The 23,037-nt window shown below is 54.8% G+C and overlaps 1 protein-coding gene across 1 annotated transcript; it reads left to right on the top strand.

Moving 5' to 3' along the window:
* Window positions 1-1,136: 1,136 nt before the first annotated feature.
* On the top strand, window positions 1,137-22,213 carry PIK3R2 (phosphoinositide-3-kinase regulatory subunit 2). The gene is given in 16 exon segments (XM_060233105.1): window positions 1,137-1,497; window positions 6,616-6,708; window positions 8,631-8,693; window positions 12,317-12,451; window positions 12,503-12,740; window positions 13,066-13,151; window positions 13,318-13,426; window positions 13,730-13,828; window positions 14,513-14,693; window positions 16,012-16,137; window positions 18,279-18,421; window positions 18,507-18,683; window positions 20,174-20,245; window positions 20,693-20,863; window positions 21,672-21,867; window positions 22,070-22,213. Coding segments are annotated over 16 exon segments (2,379 nt in total). The 5' UTR covers window positions 1,137-1,151.
* The last annotated feature ends 824 nt before the right edge of the window (window positions 22,214-23,037 follow it).

Here is a 23,037-nt window from a genome sequence, read left to right as displayed (position 1 = left end):
CCAAGCGGGGCGGCTGGAGCCTTGGGGGGCGCGCCTGGCCGGAGCGGGGGCTACTTCCTCCCCCTCCCCCCGGGACTGCCCCTTCTGCTCCTGCCGCCCCCCCCCCCGGGGAAAGCAAAGGCCGAGGAGAGGCGGGGGGGTGGCTGAGGAGTGCAGGTGCCAAAGCCTCCCTCCCCCCCCCCGCCCTGACTCGAGTCCTCCAGGGCCAGGCGGGGGGCAGAGGGGGAGCAGGGCCCTCGGAGGGTCTCCTCTCATGGAAGCAGGCTGGGAAGGTGGGCTGGCTTGGGGCTTCTTCGGGGGGGGGGAGGGAGGGAGCAGACCCCCTCCCCCCGCAAGCCATGGGGCCAGGCAGGCCCCCCAGCAGCTGCAGGGCTCAAAGGAGAGACGGGTGGGACTCCTGGCTCCTCCCTCCCCTTTGGCCTTTTGGGGGCCCCCCTCCCCCCCTCCGCTGCCGGGTTTTTGCAGAAGCCTTGTTGTTGGAGGGCTCAGCCCCTAGGAAAGGCTCTTTCCAGCTCCTGCTGGCTGAGAGAACAGTGAGCACTGCAAGGGGTGGGTGGGAGTAACTGGCTTCCTGAGGGGCAGCTCCCCCAAGAGGGTGGGGGGCAGCAGGTAGACCAGCCTGGAGGAGGGGCTGGCTTGCAAGGGGATATCTCCTTGCCCCCTCCCCCGCCAGCCCTGGCTTCCTTTTCCTGCCTCTGCCACATGCCCTTGGGGGGGGGGGAACTGAGCTTCATTTGGGGATTACCTCTGCTGTGGGCCTTGGGATACCTTAAGTATCTGGCTGTGACCAGGATGGGGTGGGTTTGTCTGCATGTACCACCCCCACGCCCAGCATCCCAACAGCTTCCGGCGTGCCATGGGTGGGGGGGGGGGGCGTGCCAAGCATCTAGCTTCTGCAGGGAGGGATGCTGTGCCGCGTTTGCTTGGGATCCTGAGTGACCTTTTGCCTTCCCTTTTGCAGGGTCCAGAGCACCTGCCCAGCCCCCAGCAACCTCCATCCGCTGCAGCTAGGGTCTCTTCAGGCGCCCTCCTGCCCAGCCTGGATTATGCTTCTCCCTTTCTCCCTGTGCTCCATCATCTGGCTGAATCGTGGCTTCAAGCTGCGGGAGTGGGGCTGCACTTAGGGGGTGCCGCTGGGCCCGGGGGAGGCGATGGCGGGCGCAGAGGGGTTCCAGTACCGGGCCCTGTACCCCTACCGCAAGGAGCGCGAGGAGGACATTGACCTGCTCCCGGGGGACACCCTGGTGGTGAGCCGGGGGGCCCTGCAGGCTCTGGGCTGCAAGGATGGGGAGGAGCAAGCCCCTCACCAGATCGGCTGGATCCTGGGCGTCAACGAGCGCACCAAGCAGAAGGGGGACTTCCCGGGCACCTATGTGGAGTATGTGGGCCCCGTCAAGCTTGCCCTGCCCTCCCACCGCCCCCGGATGCCTCGGCCTCTCCCAGCTGCCCCTGGGCCTGGGGCCCCCAACGCCCAGCAGGAGACCCTAGAGCAGCAGGGTAAGTTCAGGAAGGAGATGCTGTGCGGCAGGGGGAGGGGTGGTGGTGTGTAGGGGTCTGCAAAAGAAAAAAAAATTGGGAAAATTCAGATTCGGGGGTATTCAGGGCTTAAAAATTCAGGAGGCCAAATATCTCCTAATAGATTCGGGAGATATTCGGCTATTCCTGAATACAGGCCCGATTATGCCCTGTGCCAAAATAGGGTATAATGAAAGGCAGCTGGAGGGGAGGGGATTTGAGGTAGAGGCTCCAAATTTGCAGGGCTGCTGTAGGACCCTCTCCCCTACAGAACCCCTGAATCCCAAAAAGAGTGGACCAAGGAATCCAATTCTATGGACACTTAAAGAGGGTGCCCCCATATTTCTCATTATGCTCTATGAGCCAATTGAAGTCAATGGCAAAACAGGGTATAATGAAAGGCAGCTGTAAGGGGGTTTAAGAGAGAGCTCCAAAATTTGCAGGGCACAGGCAGTGCCATGTCCCAGAGCAGAACCTGTCTCACCGTGCTACTGCAGTACATTAGATCAAACTAGAGAATCTCTCTCATTCAAAAATTGGGGTGGTGACTCTCTGCAAGGACTGCTGCACAGAACCAGTGCATTAAATACGCTACTGCCATGCAGCAGAGATGAGGCGTGGACTTCTCGCATGTCAAGCACCTACCCACTGAACCACAGCTGCACAGAAGAAATACCTGTGTGAAATTCCTCAACACTCCACTTGTTTGTCACCGAAAGAAAATCTTGGAAACTGGGGCACTTGGATTTTAAAAGAAGCTGATGAAAAATCAAGACTGCTCAAGGGGAACCTTGACTGACATGCCAAGTGGCATGCAAATATCACCTCTGCTCTTCTTTTAAAAGCAAGTATCTTGGGAACCTGTCATTGCACCATACTTATCCTACATCTTGTTTCTGGCATGGCAGATTCCCAAAGAGAGAAGCATTCTTTTTCTGTCACAACAAAACTGAGAGACCAGTCATTGTAAAAACAGTCAACGCAATGGAACCCCCAGGACATAACAGAGATATCAGCTTCCTGTCTCAGTAGACATAATAATTAATAGCTAAGTTGTTTGGTTCTCAGCTTTTCACAGAAAACACATTGTGTTGGTCTAAAGGTGCCACTGCAGTCAAACTTAGTTCTCAGGCATGTTATTAACCCCATCAGTACCTGTTTCTGAATACAAAATTGCAGCTTTTCTGCTCTTGTTTAATATGAACATGAACATATGAAGCTGCCTTATACTGAATCAGACCTTTGGTCCATCAAAGTCAGTATCGTCTTCTCAGACTGGCAGCGGCTCTCCAGAGTCTCAAGCTGAGGTTTTTCACACCTATTTGCCTGGACCCTTTTTTGGAGATGCCAGGGATTGAACCTGGGACCTTCTGCTTCCCAAGCAGATACTCTACCACTGAGCCACCGTCCCTCCCCGTCAATATGTTTGTCAACTTCTAGCTGCAGTTACCACTTTGTCATTTTGGCTTGCTAATGGTGCTTCCTAGCAACAAATCCCCCCCCCCCCCGCATATGAAATATGAGGGGACAACCTTTTCATTTAATCTCATGGAGCTCTGGTGTTTTTTATACCACCTAGCATTGCCCTTTGCTTTGTCTCGAGGTGTCACAACCGCATCTAATTGTCATTCTCTCCCATTTAGGTGTTCAGGTGTGTAGTTTTATGCCGCTGTATTCTTCCCTTTCTCCATTCTTAGTTATACTCTCTGAACTCAGTGAACACCCAGGTCTTATTATGCATCTTAACTCTTTAATTATTTCTTCCTGACCATCAACCAACCCAGCAACAATGCCGCCTGCCAATAAGGCAAAAAACAACTGAACTCAAACCGGATTTCAAACTGCAACAAAGATTGAAAGAGTCAAATCTGGCAACCAGAGGAAGCAGGTCACAAAGACTAACACAAGACTGTAGCAGTAACACTAGTTGCAAGGCCCACCCAGAAAAAAAGGCAAAAACACGTTGGAGAAACATCGACTGCGGGGTGACATGATAGAGGTTTACAAGATAATGCATGGGATGGAGAAAGTAGAGAAAGAAGTACTTTTCTCCTTTTCTCACAGTACAAGAACTCATGGGCATTCGATGAAATTGCTGAGCAGTTGGGTTAAAACGGATAAAAGAAAGTACTTCTTCACCCAAAGGGTGATTAACATGTGGAATGCACTGCCACAGGAGGTGGTGGCAGCTACAAGCATAGCCAACGTGGCTTCTTTTATGTTCTTAACACAAGTCTGTATACGACGAAGCAACACAGAGAAACACAACAACCCACCGACACCCGCCACCAGTCCCCCTCCCCAGCAACCAGAATGGGGGGAAAAGGAACTTTAAAAAACCAGTCCTAAGTTCACAACAAATCACACTGTGTAGCAAAAAACACGCAAAAAAAGCAACAACCGTATCCAGGAGAACCAAACCACAAAACACAATCCCACAATAGCAGCTGCCTCGCTACCCCCCAAGCAACATATGAAACACCAGTAAACTCTTCAAAAACATCTGTCAACATGCACAAAACAGTAACCATAATTAAATCTGCAAACAACCGCTAACACAACTTGTGATCAGAAGTTTAATCAAACAATTAACAACAGTGAACAAAACACCCTGCCCCAATCCTGCAACAAAATAATAACAGCAATAATACAGTAATATCTTGAATGAAAGTATTGAAATATTTCTACAAGCTTTTAAACCCTGCACAAAATTTTAACTTCTAAAGACTTGACCAACCCCACCCCCCAACCATCCCAAAAGAAAACCCTCACCCACTCCAAGCAGGCACTCACCCTAAACAGGAACACTTTATAAAAAGAGACCAGTCGCTCTTTTAAAACTAACAGAGTCTGGATTCTGGGGAAAATTAAGAGCTGAGCAAGTTATTATGTCCACTGAGATAGGAAGCCGATATCTCTATGAAGTCCTGGGGGTTTCTGGGTCTTAAGCATTTTTTTGCAGTGGCTGTTCTCTCAGCTTTGTTATCGTAGATAAGGATGCTTCTTTCTTCAGGTGTGTGCCATGCCAGAACCAAGAACTAAAATGAGTACAGAGCAGTGACAGGTTTCCAAGTTACATGCTTTTAGAGGCGATATCCATGCAACTTATTGTCACATAAGTTAAAGTTCCCCTTGAGCAGTCTTGACTTCCCAGAAGCTTCTTTTAAAACTCAAGTTTCCTGTCCTAGTTTCCAAAATGTTCTTTCTTACAGTGTAGTGTTACAGGATTCCTCAAAAGTATTTCTTATGTAGGGCTGTGGTTCAGTATGCAACTCTTTTGCATGTGGAAAGTCCATGCCCCATCTCTGCTGCTTGGCACTTGTGTGTTCGATGCACTGGCTCTGTGCTGCAGTCCCTACAGAAAGCCCCCATCCCAGTTTTTAAATCTGAGAGATTCTCTACACTTGTTCCGCTGGGCAACTCCCCCCCCCCCCCCCGTGGACCGGTTATTTTTACACTTCTCCTTCATGGCCCACTAAAATTTGGGGGTGGAGCCAGGAGACTTTGGGGGTGGAGCCAGAGGACAGGAAATGATGTACAAACAAGCCTAAAACTCTTGCAATATTTTGTTTAGGAAAGGTAGGAGAATAGTGGGATTTTGCAATGCAATTTTAAAAATAAAACATCAAGAAAAAGCACAAGGATCACAGCAGAAAACTAAAAATATAAAATGCTCCCAGCCTAGGAAAACATGAAATGGCAGGGCATTTCAAGCTTATCTCTCCCCCTCCCAGGTCTACTCTGATTAGCAATGGGGAAGGGAGGGAGGAAGGAGGGAGGGAGACAAGGGAAAAGACTGATAGAGAGAGAACACAGGAAAAAAGACTGACAAAAAGAGAGAGAGAAGGAAGACGGGAAAAGATTGACTGACAGAAAGAGAGAAATAAAGAAAGGAAAACATGAAATGGCAGCGCTGTGAAAACATGAAATGGCAGGGCGTTTCAAGCTTCTTCCTCCCCCCCCCTTCAGATTAGCAATGGCAAGGAAGGAAGGAGACAGGGGAAAAGACAGAAAGAGAGAGAGAGAGAGAAGGAAGAAAGATGGGGAAAGAGTGACTGATAGAGAAAGTGAGAAAGGAAAACATGAAATGGCAGAGCATTTCAAGCTTCTCCCCCCCCCCTCACCCCTGCTCAGATTAGCAATGGCAAGGAAGGAAGGAGACAGGGTGAAAGACTGACTGAGAGAAATAAAGCAAATAGGGAAAAAGAAAGACTGATAGAAAGAAAGAATGAATGAGTGTGGGAGTGAGAATGAAAAGAAAGGAAATAGGAAGGAAAAGGGAGGGGAGGAGTGAAAGAAAGGAGGGACAAAAGGAAGAAAAGAAAAGAAAAAAATGGAAAGAAACAGGATGGGAGCAACTCACCATTTAAACTGCTGACTCTTGCCGCGCAAGCTTGGCTGGGTCCCCTGATCTCCGCTGGCCAGGGGGAAGTCAGGACTAGTTTGCCCCCGCCTCCTCCACCTCCTCTCTCCCTCCCTTCCCCACTGCAGGTCAATTTCAGGCTGTGTAAAGGTGCAGGGGGGGACAATGCCGCAAGGGGGCATCAACGGGAGGCCCTGTGACCCGGCATCGAGGCCTGCGTGGCCCGGTACAGGATTGCAACCCTGCCTTTGGGAAATGCTGCTGTAGAGATTCTTTAAGACAGGGATGGCCAACGGTAGCTCTCCAGATGCTTTTTGCCTACAACTCCCATCAGCCCCAGCCATTGGCCATGCCACCCCTGCTTTAAGAGAATCTTGACTGAAGGAGATAAAGGAGATTGTGAGCTGCTCTGAGACTCTGTCCTTGAAAGGGCAGCTTCTGGGAGAGCTCTCTCAGCACAGGGTGTCTGTTGTGTGGGGAGAAAATATAGGAAATTGTAAGCTGCTCTGAGTTTCTGATTCAGAGAGAAGGGCAAGGTATAAATCTGCAGTCGTCTTCTTCCTCCTCCTCCTCCCTGCCTCGGGATTTGGGAGGTTCTGGAGCGTCCAGGGAGCCTTGTTGCTTCCATGCCTGGCCTCCTGAGTTTGGGGGGGGGGCACTGTTCTCAGAAGAGCCAGTGGGGGGGAGCATCCCCCCCAGCCTCCCCTTTACTGATGCCCCCCCCCCTTGCCTTTCAGGGCCCCTCCTGCCAGAGCTCTCGGAGCAGTTTGTTCCCCCGGAGGTGGCCCCCCCTCTTCTTTGCCGGCTGGTGGATGCCATTGAGAAGAAAGGTGAGGAGGAATTCTTTTTGTTGGGGGGGGGGCTTTCTGCTGAATGAGCCTGCTGGCAGCCAAACCTGGGGAGGGGGTGTGGCTTTGTGTGCAGCAGATCCTTTAGTTGGGGGGCTGGAGCTGAAAGCAGGGGGCAGGAAAGGCCTTTCCTTGCCTGGAGAGTCACCACCAGTCAGCGGAGGCCAGGCTGTGCCAGAGGGACCAACTCGGTGGGGGGCACCTTCAGACAGTTTCCCCTCCCCGGACATTCGCTCAGGCTTCTGTCTGGCTGCACTCAGGCCTCAGTGCCAAGAAGAGGGTCTCCGGAGCTGAGAGAGGCCTTCCTCTGCCCGAGAGCTGCTGCCAGTCCAAGGAGGTGATGGTGTCCTGAAGGCAGCCTTGTCCCTGCCTTGCTGGGCATCGGGGCACTGTCGGGGGAAGGCTGAGGAAGGGCTGAGGAGCCTGGTGAAAGCCTCCAAGGGACCTGCAGGCTCTTGACCTTTTGTGTGTGTGTGTGGGGGGGGGTGCAACCCAAAAGAGAAACGTGGAAAAATAGAACTGGGGAGGGGGGAAGCCAACAAGCCTCCGCATCAGCGAACCAGCCTCCAAAATGAACAACAATCACAATTTCTTATGAAAGGTAATACATTTCTTAAACCAAGACCAGGGTTCCCTCTAAGCTGAGTTAGCATGAGCTAGCTCGCAGGTTTTTAGCCTCCAGCTCACACATTTTTGCCTTAGCTCAGGAAGGATGACTCCAGAGCACAATAATTTATGCAGCAGCTCATCACTTTAATGCCAGTAGCTCACAACTTTAATACCAAGAGCTCACAAAGTAGAATTTTTGCTCACAAGACTCTGCAGCTTAGAGGGAACATTGACCAAGACACATGAATATTAGTGCATGTAAACAAGAATGTTTGTTCCCCCCAAGAAATTGGACCAAGAAATTCTCAAATTGGAGCACTGGACTCTTATGAGAACATTGACCTTGGTCTAAAGAAGCAGCAAGAAAATATTGGATGAAATTTTATGCCTGGTTAGATAATCAAGATTCTTAAGATTCTCTGGTGTGAACTTATTTTTTTTCCCCCTTATTTTTTCCCTGTATTTTATACCATAAAATTTACCTTTATTGGAATTGTCAAAATTATCAGATAATTTTAACAAAAGGTGTATTCTGTAAAATTTGAAAATGGATTATGTACAGTTGAGACAAAATAATAGAGAACAATTTATGTAAAGAAAAATTACAGAATTAAGCTTTTTGAAAGTATTTTTTATGCAAAATAATACCAGAATGTATTGTGCTTTTTATTTTCCTATTCCCCATCCCTATCTATTTCTGAAACTAATAAAACTTTTTTTGGGAAAAAAAAAAGAGAACACTGACCTTGGATGTTTCCTTCCAACCCTTTTCCTTGGAGAAATTGCTGCGATAGCATCGTGAAGAGACTTGGGGAACGAAGGCGACAGACATTCTTGTTTACATGTACTAATATTCATGTGCCTTGGTTTAAGAAATGTATTACCTTTCATATGAGATTGGGATTGCGGTTCATTTTGGAGGCTGGTTGACCTGGAGGCTTGTTGGCTTTCCCCTCCCAGATCTTTTGTGGAGTGGGGCAGGAACTGCCTGGGGGGAAAAGCCCCAGTTCTGAGGGGCTTTCTCTGGGGGGAAGGAACTGGAGGGGGGAGCGTCGGGTCTCTAGTGCCTTGCTGGTGCTTCCCCCTCTTGGTCATGGAAGTGGATTCCCTCGGGTGTCTCCCACTGAGGTGCTGCCACGATAGGGCCAGTTTGGGTGGGTGGGGGGTGGTGGCAGGTGGTCCTGGCCCCAAGGGTACCATCTCTGGGGTGCACAGCGTGTCGGTTGTCGGGACCCCAGCAGGCGCCTCCTCCCTGGCGGGTGGACCCCTGCAGCGTGCCATGTTGCCTCCCCCAGGCCTGGCGAGCAAGGGGCTCTACAGGACGGCAGGATCTGAACTGAGGGCAGCGCCGAGACTCGGTAAGAACCAGACGGGCCTGGAGTGGGCGAGCTGGAGCCGCCGCGAGCCCCCCGAGTGGGCACAGATCAAAGGCAGCCATTTGAGGGGGAGGGTCCAGATGGCTTCAGCTGCCCCACCTCAGGGGTGAGAGGTCAGGTGGGGGGCAGGGAGCGAGGGGAGGGGCCTTTCTGGTATGCAGGAAATGTGCTCTTTAAATTTTGATCGCATGACGGAGGAGTCAGGAAAGACCTTTCTTGCCCAGGGACTTGCCCGGCCAAAGCTCATGGGGGAGTCACTCCGGTGGCCCGGGTGCAAAAGGCCTGGCCTGAATCCTCTTTACGTAGCTCTCTCGTCATGTGGAGAAGCCCCAATTGGAAGGCTGGGTCAAGCGTCCCTCCACTGCAGCTTGCAAGAGGATCCAAACCACCTTGGGGCGTCAGAACCGCTCTGGTCCGGTCCCACCTGCTGGGGCCAGCTGCCTGTCCCTGGGGATCCCACAAGCAGGGTGCAGTGGCGGGGGGGTGGTTGGGCGGTGGTCCACGGGCCCTGGCCCTCGGGGGGCAGCTGCCTGGCCACTGGGAGCCCCACCTGCTGTCGACCTGTGCTTCTTGTAGTGCCAGCACGGCCAGTGGCCGCGAGTTCTCTGAGGGAATTGCGTCTTTTTCAAAATGGCTGCTGAGAGGAGCGGCCAGGCCAGGCTTCAGCACTCGGAGGGCCAGGAGGGCTTTTCTGTCAGGTGCCCTTGAGGCGCCCTGTGGGGAGATGTCCCCGCTCCTGACGTTTGGGGGCACAGCTTCTGAACTTAGAGGGCTCCTGTTTTCTACCATGGCTAACACCCATTTCTCAGTCTTTCTGAAGCCAGAGGGCCTAAACCAGGGGTGTCAAACATGAAGTTTGGGGGCCGAATCAGGCTCCTATCAGGCCCCCGAGCAACTGTCTGCCATCCTTCTGCATCACAGCTTGCTTTGCCAGGCTTCTCAATTGCACAGGAGCTACAGAGCAAAGCCTCTATTTTCTCCATTGGCTGAGGCTCCTCCCTTGGGGAGGAATAGCTTGCTTTGCCAGGCTCTCTCAATCGCACAGCAGAACTACTTGAGCCAAGTGTCTCTTCCTTCTATTGGCTGAGGCTCCCCCTCCCTCAGTCCCCTGGGGAAGGAAGGGAAGCGCCGCAGCTTCCATTGCCCAGTTTCCTGGATCCCATGGGAGAGATACAAAGAAAGCACCTTTAAGACCAATGAGTGCTAATGTTCAGTTTCAGTTTTGCTTTATTACGGTCCATGACCAAATACACAGCACAATGCAGGCCAACAACAACCACATAAAAATTGTAAAAATCAAGATGGACCTAAATAGGTGAAACGTAAGATATTTTAAAAATAAATGTGAAAATAAATATATAGGACATTAGTATGAATAATGAGATATGAGAAATAATACAGTAGTGCTCAAACATCTTCTAGCTTAATAAATACAGTACATATAATAAAAAATTTAAGAAGAAGAAGAAGATATTGGATTTCTATCCCGCCCTCCACTCCGAAGAGTCTCAGAGCAGCTCACAATCTCCTTTACCTTCCTCCCCCACAACAGACACCCTGTGAGGTGGGTGGGGCTGAAGAAGAAGAAGAAGATATTGGATTTATATCCCGCCCTCCACTCCAAAGAGTCTCAGAGCGGCTCACAATCTCCTTTACCTTCCTCCCCCACAACAGACACCCTGTGAGGTGGGTGGGGCTGGAGAGGGCTCTCACAGCAGCTGCCCTTTCAAGGACAACCTCTGCCAGAGCTATGGCGGACCCAAGGCCATGCTAGCAGGTGCAAGTGGAGGAGTGGGGAATCAAACCCGGTTCTCCCAGATAAGAGTCCGCACACTTAATCATTACACCAAAAATTATACAGCTCCCGAAAAATATTAACAAGAATACACTGGTTAAAATTACAATCTGTTACCTCGACATTAACTTGTAAGAACCATAAAATGCAATTTGATTGCATGGGAACAAAATTTGGCAACTTTATGCGTGGTCTCTGTATTTATATCCGTTTCAGTAGCATTTGTGATGGTATACAGAGTACTCAGGCATTTAAGAAAAGATAAAATACAAGCTTGGAAATATTCAAAAAAACAGTCAGTTCAAGACCCCTTCTTTACATAATCCTCACGAATTCTCCTAGCTGCCGCCATAAATTTGGCACAATTAATTGTGAATCGGGGGTTAAAATCTGATAACAGCGCATTTCTGATTTTGAAATCAGAAAACCCGAGACATCCCTTCAGCAAAGAATAAATGTACCTGGCGCGTATGCCAGGGTCTAGGCCACACCCAAACAAAACATGGTAAATCGTTTCCACTTTATCTGCACTGCAAGGACAAACCAGCTCAGCCGTAGGCACCTTTCTAAAGCGGCCCTCAACGGCTGCTGAAGGAAAGCTATTGCAACGGGCCATAGAAAAGGCCCTTCTGTGGGATGGTATTGTTAGAGTTGAGAGATAGGGGGCTGGAGCTAACACATATCTCCTTTGAGGGGGAGCTAGATAATCCGGGACCTTGGTAATATCATTCTGTCTCTCAATGTCTTGTAGTCTCTGTTTGACTATGGCCCTGGCTTGATCTGGAGAGATTCCGGTGAAAAGCCAAGCGTAGACAATTTCTGATGGATGGCTCTAACCCAAGAGGAACAATAACTATCCCTTAAAATCAACGATGTGATATTCGTGGGGCAATGGCTGAGATTAAGCCGAGTGGTGATTGAAAGTAGGCTAATGTTCAAGCATGCTTTAAGTTCAAAAATATATATATATTGGGGGTTAAAGAGACAGTTTGGTGTAGTGGTTAAGTGTGCGGACTCTTATCTGGGAGAACCGGGTTTGATTCCCCACTCCTCCACTTGCACCTGCTGGAATGGCCTTGGGTCAGCCATAGCTCTGGCAGAGGTTGTCCTTGAAAGGGCAGCTGCTGTGAGAGCCCTCTCCAGCCCCACCCACCTCACAGGGTGTCTGTTGTGGGGGAGGAAGGGAAAGGAGATGGTGAGCCGCTCTGAGACTCTTCAGAGTGGAGGGCGGGATATAAATCCAATATCTTCTTCTTCTTCTATATATTTGTGTTTGTCTGCTCCCTAATCTTAAATAGGTTCACACATGGCCTGGCCCCACCCGACATGGCCCGGCCCCACCCGACATGGCCCGGCCCCTCAAGGTCTCATTTATGTCAGATCCGGCCCTCATAACAAATGAGTTTGACACCCCTGGTCTAAACCCCTTTTAAAACCATTTGAAGAGGGGCCTGGGCTTGCATCACATGATGCAGGGGGCTTCACCGGGGCCTGTGACCTCTTTGGTACCTGCTTGGTTAATGGGGAAAGGACCCCTTTCCCCCTTCCCCCAGAGGCTCCCCTCCTCTTCCTCCCCTCCATTTCATCCTTGCAGCAGTGAGGCTGCGGGGGGGGGGGTGTGATTGGCCCCCAAGGGGTCACCCAGGGGGCTTCCACGGTCTGGCTCCCCCAGATCCTCTGCGTCCGACCCCCTGGCTGACCCACAAGAATCTCTGCAACGGCCTGGCCAGGGTGGGGGGCTGGCGTCCGGCAGGCCTCGGTTCCGCCCTGTTGCGCTGCAGCCCCCTCCCCCCCTTTTCTGTCCCTCCAGAGTGGGCAGCGGCTGGTGACCTGGAGGCCTACGACGTGCTGTCCCTCGGGGAGGCCCTCCAGGGCTATCTGCAGGAGCTGCCGACCCCGGTGGTGCCCGACAGAGTCCACGGCGAGATCCTGCGAGTGCTGCAGGGTGAGGGGGGGCGGGGTGGGAGCCAGAGAAAGGAGGGTGGGGGGAGACAAGAGGGGTGGCGCCGGAAGGTAAGCCATCCCTCTCCCCTTCTCCCCTCTGCAGGCGACCGGACGCAGCTGCTGTCTGTGCTGGAGCCCCCCGGCCTGCCGCTGCCCCATCTCCTCACGCTCCAATTCCTCCTGCGCCACTGGGCGAAAGCAGCCGAGCAGGCGGAGAGCAGCGGGCTGTGTCCTCGGGCCCTGGGGGAGATCTTCGGGCCCCTGCTCCTTCGGCGGCCTGCTGTGGCCAGGTGCAGGGCCGACCCGGCCTTCTGGGCTCCCCTGGGTGGAGGGTCTTGCTGCCTCTCAGCTGCTTCAGGGAGCGGGGCCTGGGGGGAGGTTTCCCTGGGCCAAGCCTGTGGAACTCGCTGCCACAAGATAGCTGCATTTCAGTGCAGAGAAAGAAAGAGGGAGGGGCACGGGGAAGGGGGCCTTTTTGTAGATGATTGCTAGGCAGCAGACGGTGTGGGGGGGATGGGGGGGAACGTGTGGGTGAGGCTGTGGGGCTGGCTCTTTCAGGGCAAATGGAGTATGTTTGTGTGGCTTTCTTCCCCCCTGCTCCCCCCCCCCCCCCAGCACCGAGATGGGCCCCGACTTCTCTGTGCTCTTTCTGGAGACTCTACTGCAACCCACAGAGCCCCAGCTGGAGCAGCCCCCACCAGGTGAGGGGCCAAGATTGTGTGTGGGGAGTCCCTCTAGCTCTCCCACGCCTCAGGGATTGTGCTGTCAGCGAGTGGAGGCCTTTCCCAGCCCTTCTCGGGGTGGGGGGCGTGGAGGGAGGGAGCCTGAAGGCCACAGACTTCCCTGAGCCCCTTCGATGCCTTCCAGCTCTGCCCCCCAAGCCTCCCAAGCCGAAGCCGACGGTGGCTGCAGCCCTGACCAATGGCAACGGAGGGACGTTGCAGGATGCCGAGTGGTACTGGGGGGACATCTCCAGGTAAGGGGACATCACAGAGGGGCACGGGGAGTGGGGCGCCCCCTCGAAGCCTCCCCGGCATCCCCTGGAGCCTGTGGGATGGGGAAGCCCCCTCTGCCCCCCTTCTCAGGCTGCTGCTGGGGGCGGGGAGCGTGTGGGGCGGGGGGCTGTCTTGCACGTGGCCGCTTGGGTTCACTGCTGTGGCTCAGGTGGACAGCCCAAGATGGGCCTGGGAGGAGGGGGGAGGAGACCGGCTGGCCTGCTGGCAGCTGGGGGCCTTGGGGGGCCGACCTCAGCTGCAGCCCTCCCCCCAACTCCTTCCAGGGAGGAAGTGAACGAGAAGCTGAGAGACACGCCTGACGGGACCTTTCTTGTCCGGGACGCATCCAGCAAGATCCAGGGCGAATACACGCTCACCCTGAGGTGAGGGAAGTGGGGGTGGGGGGAGCAAGGGAGTTGGGGGGGCACTCTAGAGGTGGCCCAGGCCTGCCCTTCCCCCCAGGCCTCAACAAGTGGCCCCGTGCTGGGGGGGGGGGATGGAGCAGTGTTCTCTACCCCCCTCCCCCTGGAGAGTCACCCAGTCTGCACTGCCAGACTCCTGCAGGCAAACAGATTGGGGAGTGCCCCCTGCCATCTATGCACAAGAGCAGTGGGTATGGGGGGGGAGGTGCTAGAAGAAGAAGATTATATTGGATTTATATCCCGCCCCTCATTCTGAATCTCAGAGCGGCCTACAATTTACTTTCCCTTCCTCCCCAATAGACACCCTGTGAGGCAGGTGGGGCTGAGAGAGCTCCCACAGAAGCTGCCGTTATAAGGACAAAGCCTCAGAGCGGTCACAATCTCCTTTCCCTTCCTCCTCCACAACAGACACCCTGTGAGGTGGGTGGGGCTGAGAGGACTCTCCCAGAAGCTGCCCTTTCAGCATCTGTGACCCTTCAGTACCCCCACCCCCCGCAGTAGGGAACCCGCTGCTCCCCCCAGACCTGCCAGTGGCTTTGCAGAGCAGATCTGCTCTCCCTTTGAGAACCTGCAGGCCGTGTCGTTGGCCCCAGCACCCCCCTCCGTGACGCTTCCTTCTTTCCACCTGCCCCCCCCCCCTCGCAGGAAAGGAGGCAACAACAAGCTGATCAAGATCTTCCACCGGGAGGGCAAGTACGGCTTCTCGGAGCCGTTGACCTTCAGCTCTGTGGTGGAGCTCATCAATCACTATGGGCACGAGTCCCTGGCCCAGTACAACGCCAAGCTGGACACGCGGCTGCTCTACCCCGTCTCCAAGGACCAGCAGGTGAGCCCCGCCCCTCTGCTCCCTCCAGGCCAGCGGGTGGGTCCCCAGCATCAAGACCCCCAGCGATTCACACAGTCCATTGCAATGGCAGAGTTTATTCACTAACATGTGGAGGCAAAACAGGGTTTTGCAGAAGCTGACCCGCACATTCCACTGCCCCCTTATATATGCTATAACCGTTTTAGCGTTCAAGCGAAGTGGGAGAAATAAAGGCAGGGGATTTTGGCGGGCAACTGGCACCCAAACTCCCCTCTCCCCACTCCTGGGAATGCAGGTGTCTCTAATTCACTAATTCAACAACTGACCTTGACTGTCTTCGTCGGCCTAGCTTCAGTAAGAACATAAGAGAAGCCATGTTGGATCAGGCCAATGGCCCCTCCAGTCCAACACTCTGGGTCACATAAGAATAGAAGGAAAGCCCTGTTGGATCAGGCCAGTGACCCATCCAGTCCAACACTCTGTGCCACAGAGGGGCCAATATATGTGTGTGTGTGTATATATACACACACACATATATATATATATACTATGGCTAATAGCCACTGATGGACCTCTGCTCCATATTTTATCCAATCCCCTCTTGAAGCTGGCTGTGCTTGTAGCCGCCACCACCTCCTGTGGCAGTGAATTCCACATGTGAATCACCCTTTGGGTGAAGAAGGACTTCCTTTTTTCCGTTCTAACCTGACTGCTCAGCAATTTCATTGAATGCCCACGAGTTCTTGTATTGTGAGAAAGAGAGAAAAGGACTTCTTTCTCTGCTTTCTCCATCCCAGGCATAATCTTGTAAACCTCTATCATGTCACCCCGCAGTCGACGTTTCTCCCGCAGTCGAAGTTACATAGATCAGGGGTGGCCAACGGTAGCTCTCCAGATGTTTTTTGCCTACAACTCCCATCAGCCCCAGCCAGCATGGCCATTGGGAGAAGGGAATAGCAAGCGTTTGATACACAATACATCTTTCAGAGCACAAAACATGGCAAGAACTGCCAGCCTCACTCCCAAGGAGACAAGCAGAGCCAGCAGAAGCCTGAGCTGGCCCGGCTCCAAGGCTCTTCTGGGCTGGGGAGTGTAGACGGGGCTGCTGGGGGGAGACACCACCTGCCCCAGGAGAGACAGGGCTCAGACTAACCTCTCTTCGCTGTGCTAGTTGAGATGCCACCCCCCACGAGCCGAGGTTCTGCGCCTGGCGCCAAAGGAAGCATGATAGCAAAAGAGGACCTCTGGGGCGGGGAGCCGTCTCCCATGAGGACACACGCAGTGGGGCTGGTGTCTCGTGCAGAGAGTCCCTGGCTGACTCTCCCTCCCTCTCGTGCAGGACCAGGTAGTGAAGGAGGACAGCGTGGAAGCCGTGGGGGAGCAGCTGAAGGTCTATCATCAGCAGTACCAGGACAAGAGCCGCGAGTATGACCTTCTCTATGAGGAGTACACGCGCACCTCACAGGTAATCCATGTCTGCTGGTGCGAGGGGAGGAGGGAGGTTCCTTCCCTTCCCTTCGCTGGGAGGTTGGTGGGCAGACGGATCCTGTCCGACAAAAGGAAGTGTTGCTTCACTTGGGGGGACGCTCTGCTTGTGGGATGCAGTGTATGTATGACTGTCCACCCACTGGACAGAAGTCTGGGGTGTGTGCTTGCTGCAAGGAGCTCCTGGCCCTCAGAGAAAGAGTTCGCACCCTTGAGGCTGAGGTGGCTGACCTGGAGAAGCAGAGACAGTCAGTTAGGCACTCGGAGAAGACTCTCGGGAACTTGTTAGAGGAGCCCCACTCTGAACGTGGCAGTACCGTTGCTGCCAGGGAGCATGAGGGTCGAGAGGGAACAGGGCACCGTGCTGAGGATAAGAAGAAGAAAAAGATATTGGATTTGTATCCCGCCCTCCACTCCGAAGAGTCTCCGAGCGGCTCACAATCTCCTTTCCCTTCCTCCCCCACAACAGACACCCTGTGAGGTAGATGAAGATATTGGATTTACATCCCGCCTTCCATTCCGAAGAGTCTCAGAGCGGATCACAATCTCCTCTCCCTTCCTCCCCCACAACAGACACCCTGTGAGGTAGATGAAGATATTGGATTTACATCCTGCCCTCCATTACAAAGAGTCTCAGAGCGGCTCACAATCTCCTTTCCCTTCCCCCCCCCCCACAACAGACTCCCTGTGAGGTGGGTGGGGCTGAGAGAGTTCTCCCAGAAGCTGCCCTTTAAAGGACCGAGTGGTCCACAATCTCCTTTCCCTTCCTCCCCGACAACAGACACCCTGTGAGGTGGGTGGGGCTGAGAGGGCTCTCCCAGAAGCTGCCCTTTCAAGGACAGAGTCTCAGAGCGGCCCACAGTCTCCTTGCCCTTCCTCCGCCACAACAGACACAATGTGAGGCAGGTGGGGCTGAGAGAGCTATCCCAGAAGCTGCCCTTTCAAGGACAGAGTCTCAGTTTGGTGTAGTGGTTAAGTGTGTGGACTCTTATCTGGGAGAACCGGGTTTGAGTCCCCCCTCCTCCACTTGCACCTGATGGAATGGCCTGTGATCAGTCATAGCTCTCGCAGAGTTGTCCTTGAAAGGGCAGCTTCTGGGAGAGCTCTCTCAGCCCCACCCGCCTCACAGGGTGTCTGTTATGGAGGAGGAAGGGAAAGGAGATTGTAGGCTGCTCTGAGCCTCTGTCCTTGAAAGGGCAGCTTCTGGGAGAGCTCCCTCAGCCCCACCCACCTCACAGGGTGTCTGTTGTGGGGGAAGAAGGGAAAGGAGATTTTAGGCTGCTCTGAGACTCTGTCCTTGAAAGGGCAGCTTCTGTGAAAGCCCTCTCTCTCAGCCCCACCTGCCTCACAGGGTGTCTGTTGTGGGGGAGGAAGGGAAAGAAGATTGTAGGCCGCTCTGAGACTCTGACCTTGAAAGGTCAGCTTCTGGGAGAGCTCTCTCAGCCCCACCCACCTCACAGGGTGTCTGTTGTGGGGGAGGAAGGGAAAGGAGATTGTAGGCCGCTCTGAGACTCTTTCCTTGAAAGGTCAGCTTCTGGGAGAGCTCTCTCAGCCCCACCCACCTCATAGGGTGTCTGTTGTGGGGGAGGAAGGGAAAGGAGATTGTAGGCCGCTCTGAGACTCTGTCCTTGAAAGGTCAGCTTCTGGGAGAGCCCTCTCAGCCCCACCTACCTCACAGGGTGTCTGTTGTGGGGGAGGAAGGGAAAGGAGATTGCGGTTTTGCCACCCAGCTGTCTACTTGCCTAAGGATCGAATTACCAACGACCAAGACTCCCCCCCTCTCTCTCCCTGCCCGGGGATGGTTCTTTGGCACGAAAGGATACCCGCTCACCAACTGAAGAAGAGGGCCCTTCTGAGGGCACATTCCCCTGAGTTTGGTGAGCGGGTATCCTTTCGTGCCAAGGAACCATCCCCGGGCAGGGAGAGAGGGGGTGGTGGTCTTGGTCGTTGGTAATTCGATCCTTAGGCAAGTAGACAGCTGGGTGGCAAAACCGCGTACTGACTGCATGGTGCGGAAGCAGCGGACATCACACGTGTGGTAGACAGGGCTTTGGTTTAGCTCGGGGTGGGCTGGTGTGCTTTTCCTCCTCGTGGGCTCACCGGAGCTGCCTCCTCCCCCAGGAGCTGCAGATGAAGAGGACGGCCATCGAGGCCTTCAACGAGACCATCAAGATCTTCGAGGAGCAGTGCCAGACGCAGGAGGCCTGCAGCCGGGAGTACGTCGAGCGCTTCCGGCGAGAGGGGAACGACAAGGAGCTGCAGCGGTGAGGACCGGACCGTGGGGGCGGTGGGAGGAGGAGGCATAAAGCCTTGGCTCCCATGACACACACACACCCTCCTCTGACCCAGGATCCTGATGAACTCGGAGAAGCTGAAGTCCCGCATCTCCGAGATCCACGACAGCAAGTGGAAGCTCCAGCAGGACCTCCAGCAACAGGCCTCGGAGAACCGCGAGATCGACAAGCGCATGAACAGCCTGAAACCTGACCTGCTTCAGCTGCGCAAACTGCGGGACCAGTACCTGGTGTGAGTGGGGGCACGGGTCGTCTGGAGGCGGGGAAATCCTACCCTCCAGTGGCCATGCGGGAAAGTTTTCTTGTCGCCCCACTCATTTCCCCCTGGAGTAGAACAAAGCCCCGTGGCGCAGTGTGGTAAAGCTGCAGTACTGCAGTCGGAGCCCTCTGCACACGATCCGAGTTCGATCCCAGCGAAAGCTGGTTCGGGTAGCCGGCTCCAGGTTAAAAAGATAGGTTCGCCCTTTTGACATTTCTTTTGTCAGATCTGGAAATTATTTTCTATATTGAAAATGATTGTGCTTTCCCTGAAAATGCTCCAGTTGGCTGTGGAAGGGCAGGCAGGGACATTAAAAAGGTCTGATCTGAAATGACCTCCAAAAACAAGAGGACTACAGATTTATACCCTGCCCTTCTCTCTGAATCAGAGACTCAGAGCAACTTACAATCTCCTTTATCTTCTTCCCCCCAACAGACACCCTGTGAGGTGGGTGGGGCTGAGAGAGCTCTCCCAGAAGCTGCCCTTTCAAGGACAGAGTCTCAGAGCGGCCTACAATCTCCTTTCCCTTCCTCCCCTACAACAGACACCCTGTGAGGTGGGTGAGGGTGGAGAGGGCTCTCCCAGAAGCTGCCCTTTCAAGGACAGAGTTTCAGAGTAGCCTAAATCTCCTTTCCCTTCCTTCCGCACAACAGACACCCTATGAGGCAGGTGGGGCTGAGAGAGCTCTTCCAGAAGCTGACCCTTCAAGGACAGAGTTTCAGAGTGGCCTAAAATCTCCTTTCCCTTCCTTCCACACAACAGACACCCTGTGAGGTGGGTGGGGCTGAGAGAGCTCTCCCAGAAGCTGCCCTTTCAAGGACAGAGTCTCAGAGCAGCCTACAATCTCCTTTCCCTTCCTCCCCCACAACAGACACCCTGTGTGGTGAGTGGGGCTGAGAGAGCTCTCCCAGAAGCTGCCTTTTCAAGGACAGAGTCTCAGAGCGGCCTACAATCTCCTTCCCCTTCCTCCCCCACAACAGACACCCTGTGAGGTGGGTGAGGCTGAGAGAGCTCTCCCAGAAGCTGCCCTTTCAAGGACAGAATCTCAGAGCGGCCTACAATCTCCTTTCCCTTTCTCCCCCACAACAGACACCCCGTGAGGTGGGTGGGGCTGAGAGAGCTCTCACAGCAGCTGCTCTTTCAAGGACAACTCTGCGAGAGCTCTTGCTGACCCAAGACCATTCCATCAGGTACAAGTGGAGGAGTGGGGAATCAGACCCGGTTCTCTCCTATATGAGTCCACACACTTAACCACGACACCAAACTGGTACAAACAAGTTCACCCTCCCATCAGGATGAGAGTTGAACCAGAGCTGAAAACCTCCTTGGCCTGTGAGTCTGGTCATCTCGCTTGACCGAGTGGATCCCTTCGGCCGAGCCTCGGGTTGGTCCCTCGAGTCTGGGTCACAGAGGGCGTTTCGGGGGTTTTGCCTGACCTTTTCTGCTTTGGCTGGCCCTCCCAGGTGGCTGACCCAGAAGGGAACCCGCCAGAAGAAGATCAACGAATGGCTGGGCATCCGGAACGAGGCGGAGGAGTGAGTCCCCCCCCCCCCGTGGCAGCCCCCCTTCCTCCCCCCCTCCCCTGCACCTCAGGGGGGCACTCCTGCTTGGCAGGCAGAAGGTCTCTGCCGTTGGCCGAAGCAGACCGCACTCGGTAGACCAGGGGGGAGGGGGGTCTCCAGGTCCTTCAGGGGGAGGGGGGCCCTGGCGCTTGGGGGGCAGCAGCTGCTTGAGCTTCTGGAGAAGGTTGTGCAGGTTGTCCTTTTGGAGGGGGTGTTGCAGACGTTAGCAGTGAGACAATTCGGCACTGGTAGGATGTGAGAGAGAATCCCTCTGCTTTGGTGGGTTTGGGAGGCAGGGTGGAAGCCTTGACTTGCCCAGGCAGGACCTGAATCCATGCCCCTGCAGGACTGCTTTAGCCCTCCCCTCCCTTCACACCTGCTCCCCCTCTCTCTCTCCCACCCCCAAATCCTGCTTTGCAGCCAGTACTTCATGATGGAGGATGAGGCGGAGTTGCCCCACCACGAGGAGCGGACGTGGTACGTGGGCAACATCAACCGCACCCAGGCCGAAGAGATGCTGGCCGGCAAACGGAATGGGACCTTCCTCATCCGGGAGAGCAGCCAGCCTGGCTGTTACGCCTGCTCGGTCGTGTGAGTGTCCTCTGCCTTCCTTTCCCCCAACCTTTCCAGCTTCCTCTGTGACCTTTGACTGCCAGTTTGGTGCAGTGGTTAATTGTGCGGACTCTTATCTGGGAGAACTGGATTTGATTCCCCACTCCTCCACTTGCACCTGCTGGAGTGGCCTTGGGTTAGCCATAGCTCTCGCAGGAGTTGTCCTTGAAAGGGCACCTGCTGTAAGAGCTCTCTCAGCCCCACCCACCTCACAGGGTGTTTGTTGGTGGGGAGGAAGGGAAAGGAGATAGTAGGCCGCTCTGAAACTCTGTCCTTGAAAGGGCAGCTTCTGGGAGAGCTCTCTCAGCCCCACCTACCTCACAGGATGTCTGTTGTGGGGGAGGAAGGGAAAGGAGATAGTAGGCCACTCTGAGACTCTGTCCTTGAAAATGCAGCTTCTGGGAGCTCTTTCAGCCCCATCCACCTACAGGGTGTCCGTTGTGGGGGAGGAAGGGAAAGGAGATAGTAGGCCGCTCTGAGACTCTGTCCTTGAAAGGGCAGCTTCTGGGAGAGCTCTCTCAGCCCCACCCACCTCACAGGGTGTCTGTTGTGGGGGGAGAAGATATGGGAGATTATAGGCCGCTCTCTGATTCATAGAGAAGGGCAGGGTATAAATCTGCAGTCTCGTTCCTCATTCTTTGCTTATCAGTGGGGGAGTCAGAGACCAAGGACATGGCTGAGCTGGGGAGGCCCCCGTGTTGCCTCATCTGCTCCCCACAGGTTCTTGTTGAGGGGGGAGGGGTCCTTCCCTCAGCCCCTGCATGACCTCTCCTCCTCTTCCTCACAGGGTGGAGGGCGACACCAAGCACTGTGTGATCTACAAGACTGCGACCGGCTATGGCTTTGCTGAGCCCTACAACCTCTACGCCTCCCTCAAGGAGCTGGTCTGGCACTACAAGCACACCTCCCTGGTGCAGCACAACGACTCCCTCAATGTCACCCTGGCCCACCCCGTCCTCTCGCCCCCTCCCCCCAGATGAAGGGCGGGCCCCCCTCTGCCCCCCCCCCCTGCGGTCACGAAAAGGCTCCTGGGGGGGAATCAAAGGCACTTGGAGCAATGGCTGGAAGCAAGGGGCTCTCCCGTTCCACCCCCACCCCCTCCCGTTTCCACATTACCCCCCTGGTGCATTTCTGTGTCTGTGGGAGCCCCTCGCCCCGGGGTTCCTTTCTCTTCCCTCCATCCAGCATTTTGGTGCTGCTGCCCCTCCCCCCCCCACGCTTGCCCTGAAAGCCGCTGAGGGGTTGGGGGGTCTGCAGAGCCCAACCACGTCGCCCTCTCGCCCCTTGGGGCTGGGGGCTCAGCTGACCCCGAGCCCAGAAAAGCTGTGAAGTGTTTCGGTACAAGCTGCCCACCCACCCTCCCCACCGCCGGCTGCTGACTCTGCAGTCTCCCTGGCACTGCCGCTTCCTCCTCTACAATTTTGGGGGGGGCTTCAGCCTGCCATGACCTGGAGGACATTGGTGGAGGCCCCCCCGCCCCACTCAAAGCCATCCCGTCTTGGAAGCTCTTCACCTGCCCCCCCCCTCTCCCCTTCCCCCCAGTCGTCTTTTCAGCAGGTTTTGCTCGTCTCTGCATCCAGAGGGGTTGGGAGGAGCCCTTGTGGCCCTGGCAGAGTCAACGGGTGAGGCCTTTCAGGGCAGAACCCGCCCCTCCCCCGGGACTTTGCTAGCAATGGAGAAGGCTTTGCCCGTTGCGCCCCAACCCCCAGTCTGTGGCCTGGAGCCCCTCCGGCTGGGGCTGGATTAGTGGACAGAACTGATTTGCGGGGGTGGGGATTCTGGCTGCTCTTTTCCCCCTCCTCAGCAGTGGGGAGAGCCAAAGCTTGGGCCGCTGGGCCTGCCCTTGCAAAGCCAGCTGCGGTTTGGACGCTGGGCCTTGCTCTCCTGGTGCTGCAGCAGGGCCTGGCGGTTCCCCCCACCCCTGCCCATGGCCAGGCCTGCCAGAAGCCATATTGCCAGCTGCCCTGCCCACAGGACTCTTCCCCCCCCCCCCCCAAAAAAAGGGCTGCCTTGCCCCACTGCTGGCTCCCAAGGCCGGGGAGCTGCTCCGAAGCCACGGGGTCCCCTGAGGCGGAGGCCCTAACCCTAACCCGGAGGGGATGCCGCAGTCTTCCTTTTGCAGCAGTGCTGCTCGTGGCCAGCAAGGGAGAGAG

Source organism: Heteronotia binoei, chromosome 2, assembly GCF_032191835.1.
Source record: "Heteronotia binoei isolate CCM8104 ecotype False Entrance Well chromosome 2, APGP_CSIRO_Hbin_v1, whole genome shotgun sequence".
Classification (NCBI taxonomy): Eukaryota; Metazoa; Chordata; class Lepidosauria; order Squamata; family Gekkonidae; genus Heteronotia; species Heteronotia binoei.
This window is presented reverse-complemented; position numbering and strand designations above follow the sequence as displayed.